The 19221-nt window shown below is 44.7% G+C and overlaps 1 protein-coding gene across 1 annotated transcript in view; it reads right to left on the minus strand.

Annotated features, from left to right (window-relative positions):
* The window catches only part of EVA1A (eva-1 homolog A, regulator of programmed cell death), a 214712-nt gene that overhangs the window by 110230 nt on the left and 85261 nt on the right, over nucleotides 1-19221 (minus strand). The window contains exon 4 of the mRNA XM_075497792.1: nucleotides 13250-13402. Within this exon, the coding sequence (XP_075353907.1) occupies nucleotides 13250-13402 (153 nt within the window). The remainder of the gene's footprint in view (nucleotides 1-13249; nucleotides 13403-19221) is intronic.

Below are 19221 nucleotides of genomic sequence, written 5' to 3' on the forward strand. Positions count from 1 at the left end.
CTAATCAGATTTCCATTGCTGCAACTTTTGTTCATTGCTTTTGGTGTTTGGTTTTTTTCTGTGCATTTCCAAGAACAGTCTTCCGTAGAGTCACCTATTAGGTACTAGAAAACAGCAATAAGATCCCACCCTGAGCTTTCTCTTCCTGAGACTGAACAAACTTGGGTCCCTCAGCATTTCCCCATATGCTGTGTGCTCCAGCCCCCTGACCACCTTGGTGGCCCTTCACTGGACTTGCTCCAGTTTTTCAACATATCTCTTTATCTGGGGAGCCCCAAACTGGACACTCCAGTACTCCAGTTAAGTGGAGTACTGGAATACCAAACAGAGTGAATAAACTCTCTCCTCGATGTGCTTACAATATTCTTACTAATAAAGTCCAGTATCCACTTAGCCACCATTGCCACAAGACCACAGCGCTGACTCATGTTCAGCTTCTTGTGCCCTGAGACCCATTGGTCCTTTTTCTGCAGAGAAGGGCGACGAAGCTGGTGAAGGGTCTAGAGCACAAGTCTGATGAGGAGCGGCTGAGGGAGCTGGGGTTGTTTAGCCTGGAGAAAAGGAGGCTCAGGGGAGACCTTATCGCTCTCTACAACTACCTGAAAGGAGGTTGTAGAGAGGTGGGGGTCGGTCTCTTCTCCCAAGTAACAAGCCATAGGATGAGAGGAAATGGCCTCAAGTTGTGCCAGGGGAGGTTTAGACTGGATATTGGGAAATTTTACTTCACCGAGAGGGTTATCAAGCATTGGAACAGGCTGCCCAGGGAAGTGGTTGAGTCGCCATCCCTGGAGGTATTTAAAGGACGTTTGGATGAGGTGCTTAGGGACATGGTATAGTGGTGGTCTTGGCAGTGTTAGGTTTACAGTTGGACTTGATGATCTTAAAGGTCTTTTCCAACCTATAGGATTCTGTGATTCTGAGGTCCCTACCCCTGCTGTAACAACTGTCCTGTCCAATTTGGTACCACCTACAAACTCCGTCCCATTATCCAGGTCATTACTGAAGATGTTAAGCAATATTGATCTCTGACTGCTTTTAAGTGGCTGCCAGTTTGACTTCAACACAGCATTGTGGAGGTTTCTTGTGGCACTCCATCTCCTTGGCTCTTGTAGCAAACAGCCACAACTTGGGCAAGTCTTTACTGTTGCCACTGACCTCCAAACCCTAATTGGCACCAAAATCTGGTGAATGCAGGAGTGGCAGAAAGCCATGTGAGGTACCCACGTTACAAGATCCAGCTAAACTCTACTGATAACAGCAGGCTCTCACATGACAAATCCAAATACTCTTCTCATTTTCCCCATAGTAAGGCCTGGGCCATTCTCTTGGAATCAGTCATATTTTTCCAGCCCTGAAAAAAAGAAATGGACTCTATGGATAAAATTTGAAAAAGTATTCACTTCAAAGACTTCCCTTTGGTCACAACAGGGAATTTTCCCTGTTTTTCCGTCCACACAATTTCTAAGCACAAATGCCTTGTGCATTCCCATAAATGCCAGGGCAAGCAGCCAGCAGTACTTTGAGGGAGGACTACACCAACACTGAAATTAGCTTGCTCTCCCCTCTTGGTTTTTTTGATCTGTCAACATGTTCATCCTCCACATAGCACATTGAACTGAAAAATGTAAGAGCAGCAATCAAAACCTCCAAATGGGACCATCTCCCTTATACACTTCAAAGAATTTGTGATAAGGAGGTCATTTAGCCGGATGCCAAAATGTCATATTCAAGCATCTTTATTTCCTCACTAACTGGCACTGAAGATGTCAATAATACATCTGAGAGATGGCTGAGTGATAGATGAGGCTACAGCACCCTCATAAATCACAGTCACCACCATGTTATTCAGAGCTCTAGAAGTGACAACATGGTATTTTATTTTACCCCCATGTCTCAGGAGTACAAAAACACTCAACATCACTCTTGTTGGCTGTTATGAAGTGCGTGTAGGTAATTTAACTTCCAAATGTAAACAAGTCCTCAGGGAGCTGGGTTGAAGTGAGATCTCCAAGTATATTAATACCTCTTCAGGAGGTGATTCCAGGTCAGAAGTCTTCACCTCCAGGTGCCCAGCTCAGAGAGGCAAGAAAACAGAGGCTCTCTTATCCACAAAACATGCAGTTAGCTTCTCAAAAAGACGCAGGGAAGCCAAGCCCAGCAATGTGGTAGAGCAGAGTTGGGCTATGGTCCCCTTCAGCTGGCCAAATTCACATTTTCCAGGTCTTCAGAAGTGGGAGACTAGATGTGGCACTCTTATTGTACCAGATGGCATGCTTATTCGGGGCAACATCTCCTTTCTTTTGCTGCTTGTTTGCTTGCTAAATGCAAACTGCGGATGTTATATGAAATACCATCCTGACACCAGTGACAAAGAAGTGATCCCCTGTGTCAGAGATATGGGAAGGACGCTCACAAATGCCAACACCATATCACTAAGTCTGAGGTAAGCACTGCTAAGCAGAGCCAGGCCCCTGCCAAGAACCTTTTAAAGCCCACAAAGCTCAAATCCCACAGCAGAGCAATAAAAACTGCTTTAAGACCTCACAGATGACAGAGAGCCCACTCACACAGGTTGGGCCAGGGTTACCCTCAGCTTTCATTAGTCTTGGATTGCTTCAGTACACTGCCAAAGAACAAATACGAATCCTGGCTATGGTGAAACTTCCATATGTGAAAGTGTTTAAAGATATCAGCTGTGCTTTTGGAATATGGTATTTCAAACTAAAGTTTGAGTTTAGGGGGGAGTTGGATCAGCTCACTTTATCCTTTTTAATCCTGGCCCCACTTTCTAGAAGTTGCATGTCCCTCCAGCCTTGCTCCTGGTACAAGGTGAATTCCCTTTCACAGGATCATTCCCCAAATGCAGACTGCTGGCCAGTTTCATTTCACAACTCAGTCTAAGCCCTCAGCAGATAATTCATCTTACCAGTTGCATTTAGTATGATAACACTCCCTGATCTACTATCTTTATCAGCCCAACCTCTGACAGGGTAAAAACCCAAGTCGGATGGCAACAAAGCCATGCTGGAGGATTTTACCAGCTGCAGCTTGCAGGCAGCATTGGCTTTAAAACTGGAATCAGTCTCAGTGATGTAATGTCCATATCATCAAGCTCACCACAATGAATGGGTTTTAGTCAGTTTAAGGCTGCTTCCCAGCATGACTATTTCTTTATTACCTCTTCCTGGTGAAAAAAAGAAATTGGATCCAATGCCTATTAATCACATCCGTTACTTTGGTTACTCACTGTTGCTTGTTTTTCTCCAATGAGGGTGACACATCCAAATCTGAAATCCAAGCCATACGTTCATTGCTGCTTTTGATTGCAAAACCTATCTGGGTTTGAAAGAATGTTTCCAAACAGTTTAATTTTTGCATTACGGTAACTCTTAGATGCTCTGATGGAGATCGGAGCCTCTTCCAAGGCAGCAGTCATCACAGATGGATCCACAAATGGATTTAGACACCTAGTTTTGAGATGGGTGGCTAATCCCACAGTGAAGCTGGGCATATGCCAGATGCTCAAGAACATCTGTGCATCTGTTAACCTCATGATCGGACTCACCTGCCACATCCATGTTGAGCCTGCAAAGGCAGGTTCCTGCACAGATGAGGCAGGCTGTCCAGAGCAAGCAGGACCACGTACACTTTAACATGTGAATATGTTAGCATGCTGTAAGGCTGTCAGGTAGTGGTTTTCCACAGGCTGTCCGTGGATCTGGAAAGGCAGCAGGGTGTAGAGCACACCCCAATATCAACATGTGTGCACTTAAAAAAAAAAGAAAAATAGAGTCTGAGAAGAAAACTCCACCCACTTGTCAGAAGATGCACTCTAAGCCTGTGAATTTAGCAAAAAAAAATTGGAGCACTCATTCTACTTTTTCAACTAACAAAAGATAAGACCTTGAAATATCAAAAGGACCAAATGATTGGCTGTAATTAAAGGCTTCAGAAAGAGAATCACTGCCTAAAATACTATTTCCACTGCCTATTTCCAGCAGTGCATGTGAGGTAAGTGATTAGGAACCGGAACAGGACTGGTGGTGCCCGATCAAGAGACAAATTCTGTGGCACACTTTGGCTCAGTGTAAAGGCATTAGGAGCAGACCTACATCTGGAATTAAAACAGTCAGAAGAGCCCCAGCTTTCCTTGCTATCTGTGGAGGAGCAGGTGAAAGGAACGAGCTAAGACAAATATTCCCTTGAGGCAAATAATTTACAAACAAGTGACAGCTCTGGGAGGAAACTCCTCCCAAGCAGAGGACAGGATTTTTCTCGGAAACATGCAGCACGATTTCTTGCTAAAGAATAAAACAGGAAAAGTTACTTGCTGAGAGCTATGAAGCAGGAAGGACAGAATGAAAGATGGAAGATGCAGAAGTCAATTAACTAAGAAGAGAGAAATTTAGTTCCTGCAAAGAAAGCTGACAGATGTCTGAATCAGTGCTGTGGTTATCTACTCATCTGCCAAAAGAGAAAGCAAACTTCGATGGAATGGCAAAAAGGACGTAAGCAGGAAGAAATTAACTCCAATCTTGCAGGTGAGGCAGCTGCCCAAACTCCTTCACATTTTACCTGTGGGTGACTCAAAACTGCCTCATTCTGCAAGAGAATAACATGAACAGAAGGGAAGGAAGTTCTCCTGCTCTTGGACAGTTTCTCATTTACTTTAAAGATGCTCCATTAGCTGTGGTTGATACAAAGCTCAGCTTCTTCATAAAATGACAGCTGCTGGAGGTGTTTGAGCCTCTGCTTCAGCTGCTAAATTAGCCAAAATTAGCCATCCTAGCAGCCTGTGAAGGACGTCTTCATAGAGTACTGACGAGCCAGTCTGCACCACGTGCAGTATATCCAATCCCAGGCATTTTCAGCTTAGTCCATGCCCATTAAGTTTGATGCTCCCTTTAAAAGCTGGTGCAGAAGACAGTTAATAAAGATGGGATTTGTCCACTTTCTCTCTGCAGTAAGCAGCCTGGGAAGGCAATTTGTTTATCAGTGTAGAGTTGTCACGCGGGGGCAACAGATGGGGGCAATCAGATGGGGGCAACAGAAATGGATTTCTCTTCCTTGCCATGACACACAAGCCTCTACAGAGGACACAAGAAGTGAGTTGGGTTTAGAACCACAGGGAGTGTGAAAGACAAGAAGGAGAAAACCAAACTACAGATACTTAGCCCTTAAGACCAACCACTGTGAAGACCAACCAATGAAAACAAAAGACTACCCTTAAACAAGAAAAGAAGCAGAAGCAGATGTGTAAAGAGGAAAGCTCAGAAGCAGAGACCCAAAACAATTAAAAGGCTGCTGCTTTGGAAGCCAGAACAGAACGGGCTTCAGAAAACCTGCACAGTCAATCTGCTTCAAGCACAAGAAAACCCTCTTCAAGTAGGGAAATAAAAGAAATTAATTCGTTAGAAGAGATTGTTAAAAGCACTTCTGAGCTGTAAGCATGGGCTCAGGAGAAATTTTCCTTGATAAGTCACTGGGCTGTGGAAAAGGGTTTGCAGTGAGGACTGGTGGGGAAGTATCATCGGGGCTTTGGCCCACACTTTAGCTCTGGTTTCCCAGGTCCCTGCTCCCCAGCTGTGGTACAAGCACTGTCTGATGCTGTGCAGAACAGAGTCAGAGAGATGCTCCAACATCTCATGGTCAACACTGAGGCCAAGAAGAGTCTACCTCCCCCACAACAGCATCAGTCCCAGCATGCTGTTTCTTTTTCCGCGAGCTTTTATGTTTGAGGGACTTTCTATTTGTTTTTTTCTTTGGCAGTGACAGGTACTTTGGTATCTTGTTGAGCTGGGTTTCTGATATAAATTGCCATCATCATTATTACAAATAACAGCAGGGAATTTCACGTTGGTGCAGCTGGATATAGCATCTATGCCTTGCACAATGTCACTGAAAACAGCTGGTTAAAAAAGAAATCTACATCCAAACATTAGAAGGATCTGCAGAGAAGGCCAGCTTTACATTAAAGAGTGCGTTTTAATGAAAGAGAGAGAAAAATTACTCACCACACACTTCATAAAATTTTGGAAACTTCAGCAGTAGGCCAGAAAAGAGAAAATGATCTTAAAAGAAACTAATCACATCTAGAGACTGCAACTGAAGGATCGATTGCAGGTTTAATTACAAATGCTATAGTCACATTTAGAAACACTTGGTTTATTAAGGTGAACTCAGATCATCTTATCACCTTCGTATCTGGAACCAGAACTTATATAAAACGCATGAGGCTCCAGTTTTGCAGAGACTGACTCAGAGTGTGTAAAGTTGAGCAAATTAATAACATTTTGCAGGTTGGGGGGCTAAAGTGAGAATCTGAGGACAGCTTCAAACTCGGCTCCAAGAAGTCTCAGAGAACAAAGCAGTTTTGTTCTGGCAATGACAGTAACATTTTGTTATTTAATTTGCAGCAGTTGACTGTGGGCTGTAAGGCGTTCAAGATAAAAAGCAAAGAAGCTAACAACTTTTGCTTCACTCAGTAGAAGATAGGGATGGTGCATTCAACGGGTCATAGATGGGTAGCAGATGGTAGTGGGTAGTAGATGGTGCATCTACTGCTCTGTGAAGTCCCTGAGTTAATTTGTCCTTCCTATTCATTACAGCCCCACAAAAGTATTTTCCTCAACAAGTGTCTAGACCTAGGCTGAAGCAAGGCCTGAACTTCGGAAGCTGTGGGACTGGCCCACTTTTTTTAAGAGGCTACCCATCTGACACAATCTGCAAGTCACTTCTTGCCCTTGGTTCTTAAAATAAACATGACGAGCCTGCAAACTCACAGGTTTCACATTACCTTTGTTTCTCAGGCTCAGCATTCACCATCGTGGTAATTTTGTAATATTCCTGAGTGACATCTGAATTATTTTAAGAGGAACTTTATCAGTTCTGAACAAGTTACACCGGTTTTCATTCAGAGTAACTCCATGGAAATAAATTCAGATGCTATAGATTGAAATCTCTTAAATTCTGCCCTTTTTATTATTAGGATTATATTCTGGATTTGCTTTTAATTTAATAATTGGGCAATAGGCATCTTTTATAAGATCACCTACTAAAGAAATTGGTACTACTGATACAAATACCCACTTTACTTCCTCAAATATCATACCAGTATCACCACAGAGCCTGTTAGTGTTATTTCAATTACTACTTTCAGAATTTTTATTTACAACCACTGCATGGGGTCATACTCCACTGTAAACAAGTTTTTTAAAACCAAGTTGAACCTTGGCTTTGAGAAAGGTCTTGCTCAGAAGCAAATTTGAATGGATTTTTTTCATTTTTTTAAAAAATAGCAATTGTGTGCATATAAAACCAACTTCATATAAATCATTTTTTAATGACTCTATGGAATCCAACAATAGTTTGAGTTTTCTAGAAACAGCTGTAAAGTGATTTTAATTACCTCCTGGTGTTTTGAGACAAAAAGTGAAACACGCAAAGTATCTAAAATTGAAAACAACTTTCTGAAAGCAGGCTTTGTCCCACTTTAACTTAGCATTCTAAATGGGAATTTCATTTCAATTTAAATTTAATAAGGTATTATATGTGAATTAAACAGCAACTGATATTTATTTAGCCTTCAGACTTGGATACTTGTGGGTTTTATTACATACATACAAACAGATTGGCCTCTAAAAACATGTTCTTAATCATGAGCTATACACATAATAAAGTAGTTTCTGCACTGAATGTAAATCAAACGTACGTAGAGTCGCACCTCCAGGCAGGCACGCTCTGGAAGCCTGGTGAGCACATTAGAGAGGAAGGACCCGGTCTGACTCCCTCCCACGTCTGCTGCTCATCCCGCAGACCCAGCCTTCAGCCGTTCTAAAGGCCGTCATCTCCCGCGTGGTGAAATCAGAACGTAGCGTTTCAGCCACAAGCACTCGGATCCGCCGAAGGACGGCCATGCTACATGGCGTTACCTGGCCAGCACAGATTTCAGTGGATACCCCGTCTCCTCCTGCTGCCCCAGTCCCCTGCTGCCTCCCCCACCAGTGCCAGAGGTTACTACCCCTCGTCGCTCCAGCTCCACGGTTTGGAGGCCTTTTATTTTTAACTATTCCACTTAAGGCCAAGATTAGAGCACAGCCACAAACTTGTACTGATGGAAACGCAGGATGCAAAATGGTCACGGATGGTGAAGTGGAAGAGAGCCAGAAATGCACAGCTGGAGGGGCAGCAGTCTCTAAAACCAGCTCTCGTGTTGGCAGGAACAGAAAGATGTACCATGGAACAAAATGGTGGGGTTTTTACTGCATGTATTTCATACTTACTCACATGCTAGATCTGATCACAGATAAACAAACTAGAAGGGTCCATTATTTATAGGGTGTAATAAATATTTATATGAGGGACTGTGAAGGCTCTGGTTCGAGTCATATATGCATCTGCATTAAGAGGAGGAAATCAAAACAAACTGGGTTGGATCACCTTCTGTGACTGCATTAAAATGAAAAATGCCAGGGAATGAGCACATAAGCACAGGCTCCTTTGCTGAACTCATTCCTCTGCTCTGTCGTTATCAGATCCAATGAGTTAGAGAGCACCACTGACCATCTGAGTTTCCTCAGGGCTTTGTAAATGCATCCATTTTCCCCCTACAGAGGCACAGGAGAGCACTAGTAGTGTGACAAAGTGACAAAGTGACAAAAGTGACAAAGACGTTTCACTTCTCAGCAGACTGCTCAGCTTAACCCGCACACCACGACCGAAAGCTGAGCTTTGGAGACAGAGCTCCCACAATCTTGTGCCGACTCCGAAACCAAGCCCAGACTCCTTCTACCCAGATGAGGAGTGAAATTACTGTGGGCTCTTTATGTACTTGATGGAGAGAGCCAGGGTGCTTGAGAAGGAGATGGGAATCCTGATGTTAGAGGTCAGCTGAACATGTCCACCTCATTCCCTGTGGTTCAGGAGGGTAGCTACTGCAAAAATGTACATGTGAACATGTCAGGTGCACTGAATACGATCAAGGATATCACTCCACTAAATGATAAAAAGAGTAACTGTTTTACGTTCAAGTTCTTCCTCCTCAGTCTCCTAATTAGACCATTACCTTGCACTCAGATACAAGCAGGAAAAGGCGATTTTTTAAATTGGCTTCTCTTGGTATAAACAAGTCACTCAGAGCTGCAGGCAGAGGCAGCTGTAAACAGCATGATAAAGGGCCAAAGGGCTCACTGGGCTGAGGGATATTAATGGTTTGTTGCTTGCAAATAACCCTTTCCCCAGAGACCTCCCTATGCTCTGTGTATTGTCTCTGCACATGCTGGCAGCAAAGTGGAGGCTTTATTAAGAGAGTTACAAACAAGGTCAAATTCCTTTAGGAGCTTTTCAGAGTTCCCAAGGCATTCAAGGAGGGGTCCAGCTGTTTGCAGGGGGTTCCCATTACGGTCAGAGACACAAGTTTCAGCATGTTTCCAGTTAAAAGAGGATCCTGGCAGATTTTCTCTTTAACATGACAGGGATAGGATGGAGTTCTTCACAATAACTTTCCCTTCACAGATGCTAAGCACATTCATACAGACGTTAGACAGAGAGAAAGCAAGCGCCTGGCACGGCACGGTGCCTGAAGTCTGACTTGGGGATCTCACATCACCCAAAAGCAGCACGACGATGGCTGGGTTATGCAGGTGTTAAAGGGCTGCAACATCACGATACCTCAGACCCCTCCACCTGAGCACCTAACATACCTCATGTCTCTGCAGAATCCAAGAAACTCACCATTAGTGGACTTTATCTCCTCAACACTCCTACAGGAGTACAAGGTCTTGTTTTTCAAGGCAGAAACAACACAAATTAAAATATTTGCTCCCTTATCTTATGGCAGAGTCAGAATATATACAATGCTCTACTAGGCCACCCCTCCACCCCATCTTAGACCTCAGTTCTTTAAAAGCCTCATCTGTAGAAGCTGTAGATTTCTAAATTCAAGCCAAATGTGCATTTTGTTCACAGAAAAAAATGGAATAAAATTTTCTGAACTGTTTTTCATTAGGAGAAGAAGAAAAGATACCCTTCCCCACCTTTGGGGCAAGTATGAGTTCTTCACTCATCAAGTAACTCATGCTGCCTGGATAAAAATAATCACTGCAAACTTGTCCAGGACCTACTTCCCGGGAAAAGGCCCTTTGCCAAGGCTCAGACTTGAAACAAATCATCAGTCCCATGAAATTCAAACAGAATAAATCTTCCATGTGCAGAACATAGCTGGGTTCTGCCTTACGGGAACTGGAAGCTGCCGCGAAGTCTGAGTCATACGGTCATATTTGTAAGAGCAGTTCGTTGCAAATGTCTGGGATCAAGGGCTGTCTCGGAGCAGCCCTCCCCGTATCGCAGGGCTGTGGAAACGTGCAGGGAAATGTTCTCTAGCTAGAGAAAGCTTTGATTTATAAGCCGTGATGTTTTCACCTGCTCCTGAAGAGAGTTGCCTGCTGGGCTAGGCAGGCCCGTGGCAGGAGTACAGTTTCTGGAGCAGGTTGGGGGACTCTGCGCGCCGCTCCCACGATTGCTCGTGGCAGCTGGGAGCACAGCCCCCTCACTGCAGTGCTGTAAATGTAGGCAGGACTATTATTTCTTGCAGCGTGCCCTGCGGAAGCACGGTGTGAATATGCTTTTCGCTGATTTGGGCTGCAGATGGATCCTACGCTGGTTTCTCCAGTGGGGCCAAGAGAGGAGTGATAACCACAGCCACAACTCACCTTCCCTTACCTGCATCACTAGATCTCTGTCCCGCTGGGTCAGCTCGCACAAACAGATAAGGGAAGGTCACGATAAGCAGAGACTGCCTGTAGCATTGGCAGCATCATGCCGAGGGGATCAGCGAGCTGTTGCTGGACACACTAGCAAATCTGGACAAACACTCTCAAATACAGCTGGGATTTGAGGGATGGAGCATGGTGAGTTGAAAGACTGCCTGCTCACTCACATTTTTTTTAGTTAAGCTCACACACACACACACCCTCCACTCAGGATTTCAGCATGCAGGGGAACATCAGCACCAACAGCTATACTGTCTGTCTTTCATCCTACACACAGAGTGCCCAAATGCCAGGGAAAACCTGGGGAAGGCATTGCTCCATGGTGAGTGCCTCACCTCTCATCCCCATCCCTGCAGGGCGTGCAGCCAGCCACTGTCCCAGAGACACTTCTCACCCTCCCTTTGCTGTTAGGCAGGCAGGACATACCTACACCCTCAGCACCCCAGCAGCACCAGGCTGACTTAACAGATACTTGAGACCCCAGCAACTCCAAACATGCAGATATTTGCTCCTGTCCAACAATTCGGTCATTTTTAGCATCAGTTCACAGCTTAAAACCTCGCACTGGATTTCAGTGTAAAGCTACCTCGGCATTCCCACCGCTAGCTTGGCATTACATTGGCTTGTACTGAGCCTGCTCTTGTAACTAGTTTCATTTAAGAGCTGACACTGGAGGGAGGCCCTGCCTCATCCCAGCAGCAGACTGCGTGCTACACTCTAGGATCCGATACCTTATTTCCTTGGGCAAACATCCCAATTTGTAGAGATCACAAGGCCAGTTTGAAAACAACAGGGCATAGAAGCGCTATAGATGGGATGGCACGTGCAGCCCTGCTGTCACACCTCACTGCTTGTTCTCTTAGCTACAGCTTTGCTCTTCCAGCTCCACTGCCTCCCATCCCGTTTTCTAGTGCCGCACACCCTGCTCTCAGACAGTACAAGTTTCGGGACTTTGCATCTGGGCAAAGAAGAGTAAAACTTTACCTTTTGTGGCTTCACATAGAGTTTTGCTTCACGCTGACATTCAAGAGCAGGTCCCAGTGCTAGTATTTTGTCACCGGTACGTGTCTGTTCATGCTCTCTCAGCAAGGACAACAGAACGGTGTGCTCAGGTATACGCTAGAAACCCATGGAGTTTCGCCGATTCGGCAAGTTATCACCCCGCAGCCAAACCAGCACAGCAACCAGCATACACACTCTTAGCCCACCCCAAACACCACATGAAAGAGGTCTAGGCTAACCTGTTACACATATCTGTTTCAGCTTCTGCACCCTGGCAACTGGGGGACAACAGGAGCACATCCAGGGACACAGGTCACCTCAGGAGATGGGAGGTAACTTGTTAAAGGACGGTGACTCTCCTGCCATGCATCTGAACCATGAGACTGGGTAGGAGACCCTGAACTACTCAGCTGTGCAAGTGCTCAGACTTTCACAGCTACACAACTAAGGTACTTGCCATGCTGCGCAAATAACCTGACTGGCCTGATCCACCCGTGTTTTCCTACTGACACCCACCATCTGTGTATCATATTTCCAAGCAGTCACTTCACGTGCTTCCATCTGAATAGCATTTAACTCCTTAAGGGCATTAGATCAGCAGCTGTGAAGCCAAAGATCCCCAGCACTAGATCAGCAGCTGTGAAGCCAAAGATCCCCAGATACAGCTGAAGAGATACCAGCACAGGCAATAGCAGAAGCTCAAGCTTCCCTGTACAGCCCCCTTTGAAGCCTTTCCCCCTCTGGAAGCAATTCCTTTGGGAAACCAGTTAATTCCCTCTCACCTCTGCAGAGAAGGACGATGAGGAATGCTGACCACAGGATTTTGCACTGCGGACAGTTGCTCTCTCTGCCACAGCCCAAAATATTCAAAGTCATTTCACATTGGCTCAAGAACAGACAGTTCTAGTGAATGTTTTTCAATTTATTGATCTTTAACACATGAATGTAAGAGACTATGATAGCCTGAGAGTAAAAAAGCTACTTGAAGGTACTGTAAGTCAACCGTAACATGATGCAACTTAACAACTTGCTTTTTGAATTTTCACCCCTTGCTTTAACTTCAGTAAAAGGTTAAATGCAATGTCAAGGCTTGACTCGGCCACAGATGGTCCATGACATCCACCAATAATATGTTCCTCCATGTTATAGCTAGAGGTTCAGTGTATGAACCACCAGGAGGACAGATAATTGAACAAGAAATTCAAGGAGTACCTTCAAGTATATAATCTGATGAATCTGCTAAAAGTCTGTGGCTTGGTAACTTGGCTAGGGCATCCATTTGAACCTCAGTTCGGTGCTCATGATGAAGGTCACCACTGATTGACAAGGTACCACACATCAGGAGCACCACCGTGGCAGGCTGCACGTCCCAGTCCTGCTTTTCCTAATCGGGACCTGTGCCAGCTCTACTGTGACGGCAGTAAATGAAATCACCCTGCCCAGATCAATGTGCTCTGTCAAGCCATTCCCCTGCTTACCAATCACGGGCATCCCTAGGTTTTGGTAGGGGCACTCCAGGCTGCCTCCTTGTGTCCTTCCAAAGATAGCAGAGTAAATGGCTATCACCATGCTCTTCTTACAGCTTAGCCGCAACTTGTCATCTTCACAGGCTACTTTACTCTTGTATTCATCTGGAAGGAAACAAACACTTAATTACTCAGCTGATCCAGAGGCGAGCACTCAGCATGAAGGGAGCCCTCTCACCTCTCCATGGTGTGAGCTTGTCAGAGACAGCAGCGATTCTGGGCATATGCCCAGAGGTGCTCATCAGCTGCCAGCACAATCCCAGCCTTACAACTGCATTTGCTAGAGCAGCACTGATCATTTGCATTATGCGTTCTCTCTCTGGCATTATCAGCACATTTAATGAACATATTTTAACCTAGCACATGACAGTTCTGGTAAATAGCCAATAATTTCATTTTGCAGACAAATAAGTGAGGCATGGCAATTGAGTGGTTTCCACACGGTGATATTAGAAGCCTATGGCAGGGGAAGGTAAAAGCCCATCTTCAGGCACCTTTCTCATCCACAGATCAGCCTTTTATGTGCCAAGCACTTATTCTACATCACAACAGCTCAAATGCAAACATAATTATGCTCAATAGCTTTTTTTCACAGCAGCTCTCCCTTGGCACATTCAATAGGAGCTATGCTAAATTTGTTAATGATGGAAGCTGCTCTTGCCTGTTGCAAATACAGATATGCAAAGCTGCTCCCCAAGTCCTTCTTGAAATGGTCAGTGCAAGAATGCAAAATACACTCTCGCTTTTGTAAGGCTGGTGCACACAGAACAGTCACTCAGTTTACATCTGTCAAGGAGACTGGGCAATTATTTCGTAAGAAATCACATGTCATTCCCTTCTCATTACTATTATTATTTGTATTATGGGAACCTCTAGAGGTCCCAACCTAGAACAGGCCTTCCCCATGTATGTCTGCCAACACACCACAAAAGAAAAACACTGTTTTGAAGAGCCGAGACTTTACAGCTAGACATCTACAGGTGTGAAAGAAAGAGACTAAGAAAACTGAAGTGGCATGTCTACAGTCACCCCAGCCAACCCAGGGCACAGCCAAGAATATAACCTTAACCTCCCCAGCGTCTGTAGAGTGACCTTCCACTTGATTATGTTATTTACCGTTAGAAATGTAGCCACAACAGCACACAAATCGCTTAATGGGAAGGGTCCCTGACCCATGGTAACCTCCCAAGCATGATCAGTCATTTCATCGAAATGCTCCTAGTTGTACCAGGTCAAAATTGTGCCATAGAGCACACTAACAACCAAACAGTGTAGATAATCATCAGCCAGTGCCTGGGGCTGCCCCTGGCCCTGTATCATTTACTAGCATAGAAATGACTTTCGTCTCTCCCTGTCACTGGTTCTCTATGCCTAATATCATACATACACACACATATATATATATATATGAGAACCTATGCAAAGTCCGTATGCATCAAACTACTCAGTAACTGAGAACACTAGCTAATAATTACTTTATAGTTTAATACTTAAGTCTTTACACCATGGCAGCTAGCACTTAATGTGACAGTTTTGACTGTATTGTAACTATAGGTTCAAGAATCATTTTTCCTTATTGGAGATGGAGAGGAATTTTCCACCGAAGTTGAATCATAGAAGATTTAGGTTGGAAGACTCCTCAGGAGGTCCTCTGGTTTAATCCATGCTCAAAGCAGGGCTAATTTCTACATTAGATTAGATTTTTTCAGAAGAAACTGCATGGAGAAAACAGATATTATACCAAAAAAGGCACATGCTGATTTAAAAGAAACGTCTGAGAACAAATGACTAGTCATGCTCAACTTGGAAATTCCTACTCGAAGCCAAAAAATAGCCCCCTCAAAATAGCCTATTACCTGGTGATCAAATCATCCACCTGGAATGTGAAAACCCTGGTCCGAACCCTCACGGTCTGGGTGAGAATCTGAACCGTAGACGCTATTCCAGTACATAATCTTCCTTCTCACTCTGCAGCCTTTTTACAAAATTCTCTGAAAGACTCTAGTTTTTATCCCACTGCAGGGAAACTTTAAAACCTCTAAAATATTTATTGACTGGGAAAACACTTTCTCATCCATCCCTGTAGATGAAGACAGAATTAAGACCTAACTCGTTCATGGGAAAATCTGTGTTAAGAACACACATCTTGCAGCAATACCTATAGGGATAAACCCACGACCAGCTGAGTGTGTAAAACAGCGACAGGAATGAGGAATAGAAGCTCTTTTCAACATCAGATTATGTAGGGAGAGAGGAACCTCATACAGCCGTGAAGAATCAATCATCATTTTATGTAGGTATTTCATCCGCAATCACCATGAAGGCATCTGAATAATACACTGAACATACTAAGGGTTAGCATCCTCACCTATAATTGTCTCCCATAGGATTTTTGTTTCTTCTGTGAGGGAAATGGAATCAAAGCTTTAACCTGGCTATCCAGTGTAAAACTTAACAGAGTATAATAGAACTTTATAGACTTAATAGACTTTTGTTCCTTAGGAAAAAAAAAGCATGGATTCAGGCTAAAAGCACAAAGGCACAAAACGCTGCAATAGGACAAGCTACACATAGTTAATGTTAAGCTGATATCATGGAAAGGGAGAGTACTTGTGACTGGCTGAAGTGGTTGAAATATGAAATAGTTTATTAACTTTAGAAAAAGATCAATTTTGAGGTCTCTAATGAGTGAGTGCCAGGGTCCTCTGTGAAGGTCTTATTTCTTACAAGGCACTAACTCAATTTCCTCTTCTGATTTGGTTATTATTAGCTACATCTCCCAATTAACAAGTATAACTGATTGCTTAACCACATGTCCTGTGGACCCATTTAAGGTCCTTAGAATATTTATGAAATTCTATTGACCGTTCAAAGTCAGGGCTTGTCATTTGGAAACTTGACTGGGATTTAAACACAGTAAGGATTGCATTTAGCCCAGAAGACACTGGGATGCACAGACATTCACATCTCTGCTGAAAGTCAGTCCAGCAGTCACGAGACAGTCAACAACAAAACTCTGCCTCTCATATCCGCAGTTCTTACCCTTGTAGCCACTCTGGGAAGTCGTGGCCAGGGCTTATGGGGGAAGCTGCCTGATGGATGGCTCGAGATACGAGACTGGGGAGGTGAAACGAGTGCACACTGCTTGGGAACCAGTGCAGTCTATGGGTGACGTGCTCCTGGCACACTGCAGTGTGGAGTAAGAGGGCTGTGCCACCTGAAACAGATGCCACCTCACGGTCACTACATTTTGCCCCAAGAAACACCTATTGGAGCTGCCGGTTCCCAAGGCTCCGGCTGAGTCTGGACTGGTTAGGGCTGCAGTCCCCTGGGCTGGCACGGATAGAAGACACTGCTTTCTTAAAAGGAAGAAAAAAAGAAGAAAAAAGACAGTAGTATTTCAGACTCCCAAAAGGTTCCTGTAAGCTTGATCACTGGAGAACAGATACTCTCAGTGTTTCTGGGCAACGTGTAGAAATCTGGATGAACAAACAGATATAAAGTGATGTTGCAGAGGAAGCAAGTCCCTGAAAGTATTTTCTGCTTCATAGCATTGCCACCTCCATCTCAGCCAGGATGAACCTAAGCCAGCTGTCTTTCACCCAGACACTGATGATTCCCAGGCATTGGACGATGGTAAGGACTGTGATTGATGTAAAAAAAAATACAGAGCTAAGCATCATCCATATATTTACTGGTACTTCAACCCATAATAGCCTTATATAAATATTCAAAAGAACCAAAGCAGCGTAAGTGACATAAGAGAGCTGGGACTGGGAATGAATCTGGATTTTTCTCTCTCACTCTCCCAAGAAGAACTGGCCTCCTACAGATCAGTCACAATCTGGTCCTAAGCCTGCTATAACTGTTACAGTCTGGATATAATTCAGTCCAAATGCAAACATTTGTATTAGTGGGTTTCATGTTTCACCCTGAAAAATTAAACATGCTTAAATGGCCTAGGAAAGGTGGCAGTGATATTCAGCAAATGGCTTACTCAACTCTAATCCCCCATGCAGTCATTTGTAGGACAACAGAGATTTACCATGATTAAGATATTTGCTAAGGATAATATCCCTTTTATTACTGCCCGTATTCAGAGACACTGGCTTAAATATAACTCAGTAGAGAGAAACCAAGGAGGGAACAGCTGCAGGCTTTTCTAGACACGTTTTTAAAGGTCACTATATGACATTATTATAACATAGCTAGAACAATTAAGGGAAAACAATTATAAAAGTTTCTAATGCAAAAAATTGGCACTCTCAAACAGTAAATTGAACAAGAAGACCCTTTGAACGGGGTTTTACATGGCAAGGTTTTGGTAGCGGGGGGGCTACTGGGGTGGCTTCTGTGAGAAGCTGCTAGAAGCTTCCCCTATGTCTGATAGAGCCAATGCCAGCTGGCTCCAAGACAGACCTGCCACTGGCCAAGGCTGAGTCCATCAACTACAGGGGTAGTGCCTCTGGGACAACATATTTAAGAAGGGGGAAAAAAACCCTGTGCAACTGCAGCCAGAGAGAGGAGTGAGAATATGTGAGAGAAACAGCCCTGCAGACACCAAGGCCAGTGAAGAAGGAGGGGGAGGAGGTGCTCCAGGCTCTGGAGCAGAGATTCCCAGGCAGCCCCTGGTGAAGACCATGGTGAGGCAGGCTGTCCCCTGCAGCCCATGGGGGTTAATGGTGGAGTAGATATCCACCTGCAGCCCATGGAGGTCCATGGTGGAGCAGATATCCACCTGCAGCCCACGGAGGAACCCATGCTGGAGCAGGTGGATGCCCAAAGGAGGCTGTGACCCCATGGGAAGCCTGTGCTGGAGCAGGCTCCTGGCAGGACCTGTGGGGGACCCACACTGGAGCAGTCTGTTCCTGAAGGACTGCACCCCGTGGAAGGGACCCATGCTGGAGCAGTTCATGCAGAACTGCAGCCCATGGGAAGGACTCATGTTGGAGAAGTTCATGGAGGACTGTCTCCCATGGGAGGGACCCCACGCTGGAGCAGGGGAAGAGTGTGAGGAGTCCTCCCCCTGAGGAGGAAGGAGCGGCAGAGACAACGTGTGATGAACTGACCGCAACCCCCATTCCCTGTCCTCCTGTGCTGCTCGGGGGGAGGAGGTAGAGAATTTGGGAGTGAGGTTGAGCCTGGGAAGAAGGGAGGGGTGAGGGGAAGGTGTTTTAAGATTTAGTGTTTTATTTGTGGGGGTCGGTCTCTTCTCCCAGGTAACAAGTGATAGGACAAGAGGAAATGGCCTCAAGTTGCGCCAGGGGAGGTTTAGACTGGATATTAGGAAATTTTTCTTCACCGAGAGGGTTATCAAGCATTGGAACAGGCTGCCCAGGGAAGTGGTTGAGTCACCATCCCTGGAGGTATTTAAAGGACGTTTGGATGAGGTACTTAGAGACATGGTGTAGTGGTGGTTTTTGGCAGTGTTAGGTTTATGGTTGGACTCGATGATCTTAAAGGTCTTTTCCAACCTATATGATTCTGTGATTCTGTGATTCTGTGATTCTGTGATTCTCATTAACCCTACTCTGATTTGATTGGTAATAAATTAAACTAATTTCCCCAAGTGCAGTGTGTTTCGCCTGTGATGGTAATTGCTGAGTGATCTCCCTGTTCTGATCTCGACCCACGAGCCTTTTGTTATACCTTTCTGCCCCTTGTCCATCTGAGGAGGGGAGTGATGGAGTGGCTTTGGTGGGCACCTGGCATCCAGCCAGGGTCAAACCACCACACCCTTCGTAATTACAGGATGTGTACACCAATATTAAAGTATTGACCTGTAGTAAATACATTTACCCAGTGTCTTAAGAACATTTTCACCTATGGTGCACAACAATTTTCTGAATGATCACGATTGGGAAGCTCAAAACTAAATGTCAGTTGGCTCAATCTTTGCAAGATCTTAGAGACAACAGCTCCTA

Source organism: Mycteria americana, chromosome 3, assembly GCF_035582795.1.
Source record: "Mycteria americana isolate JAX WOST 10 ecotype Jacksonville Zoo and Gardens chromosome 3, USCA_MyAme_1.0, whole genome shotgun sequence".
Classification (NCBI taxonomy): Eukaryota; Metazoa; Chordata; class Aves; order Ciconiiformes; family Ciconiidae; genus Mycteria; species Mycteria americana.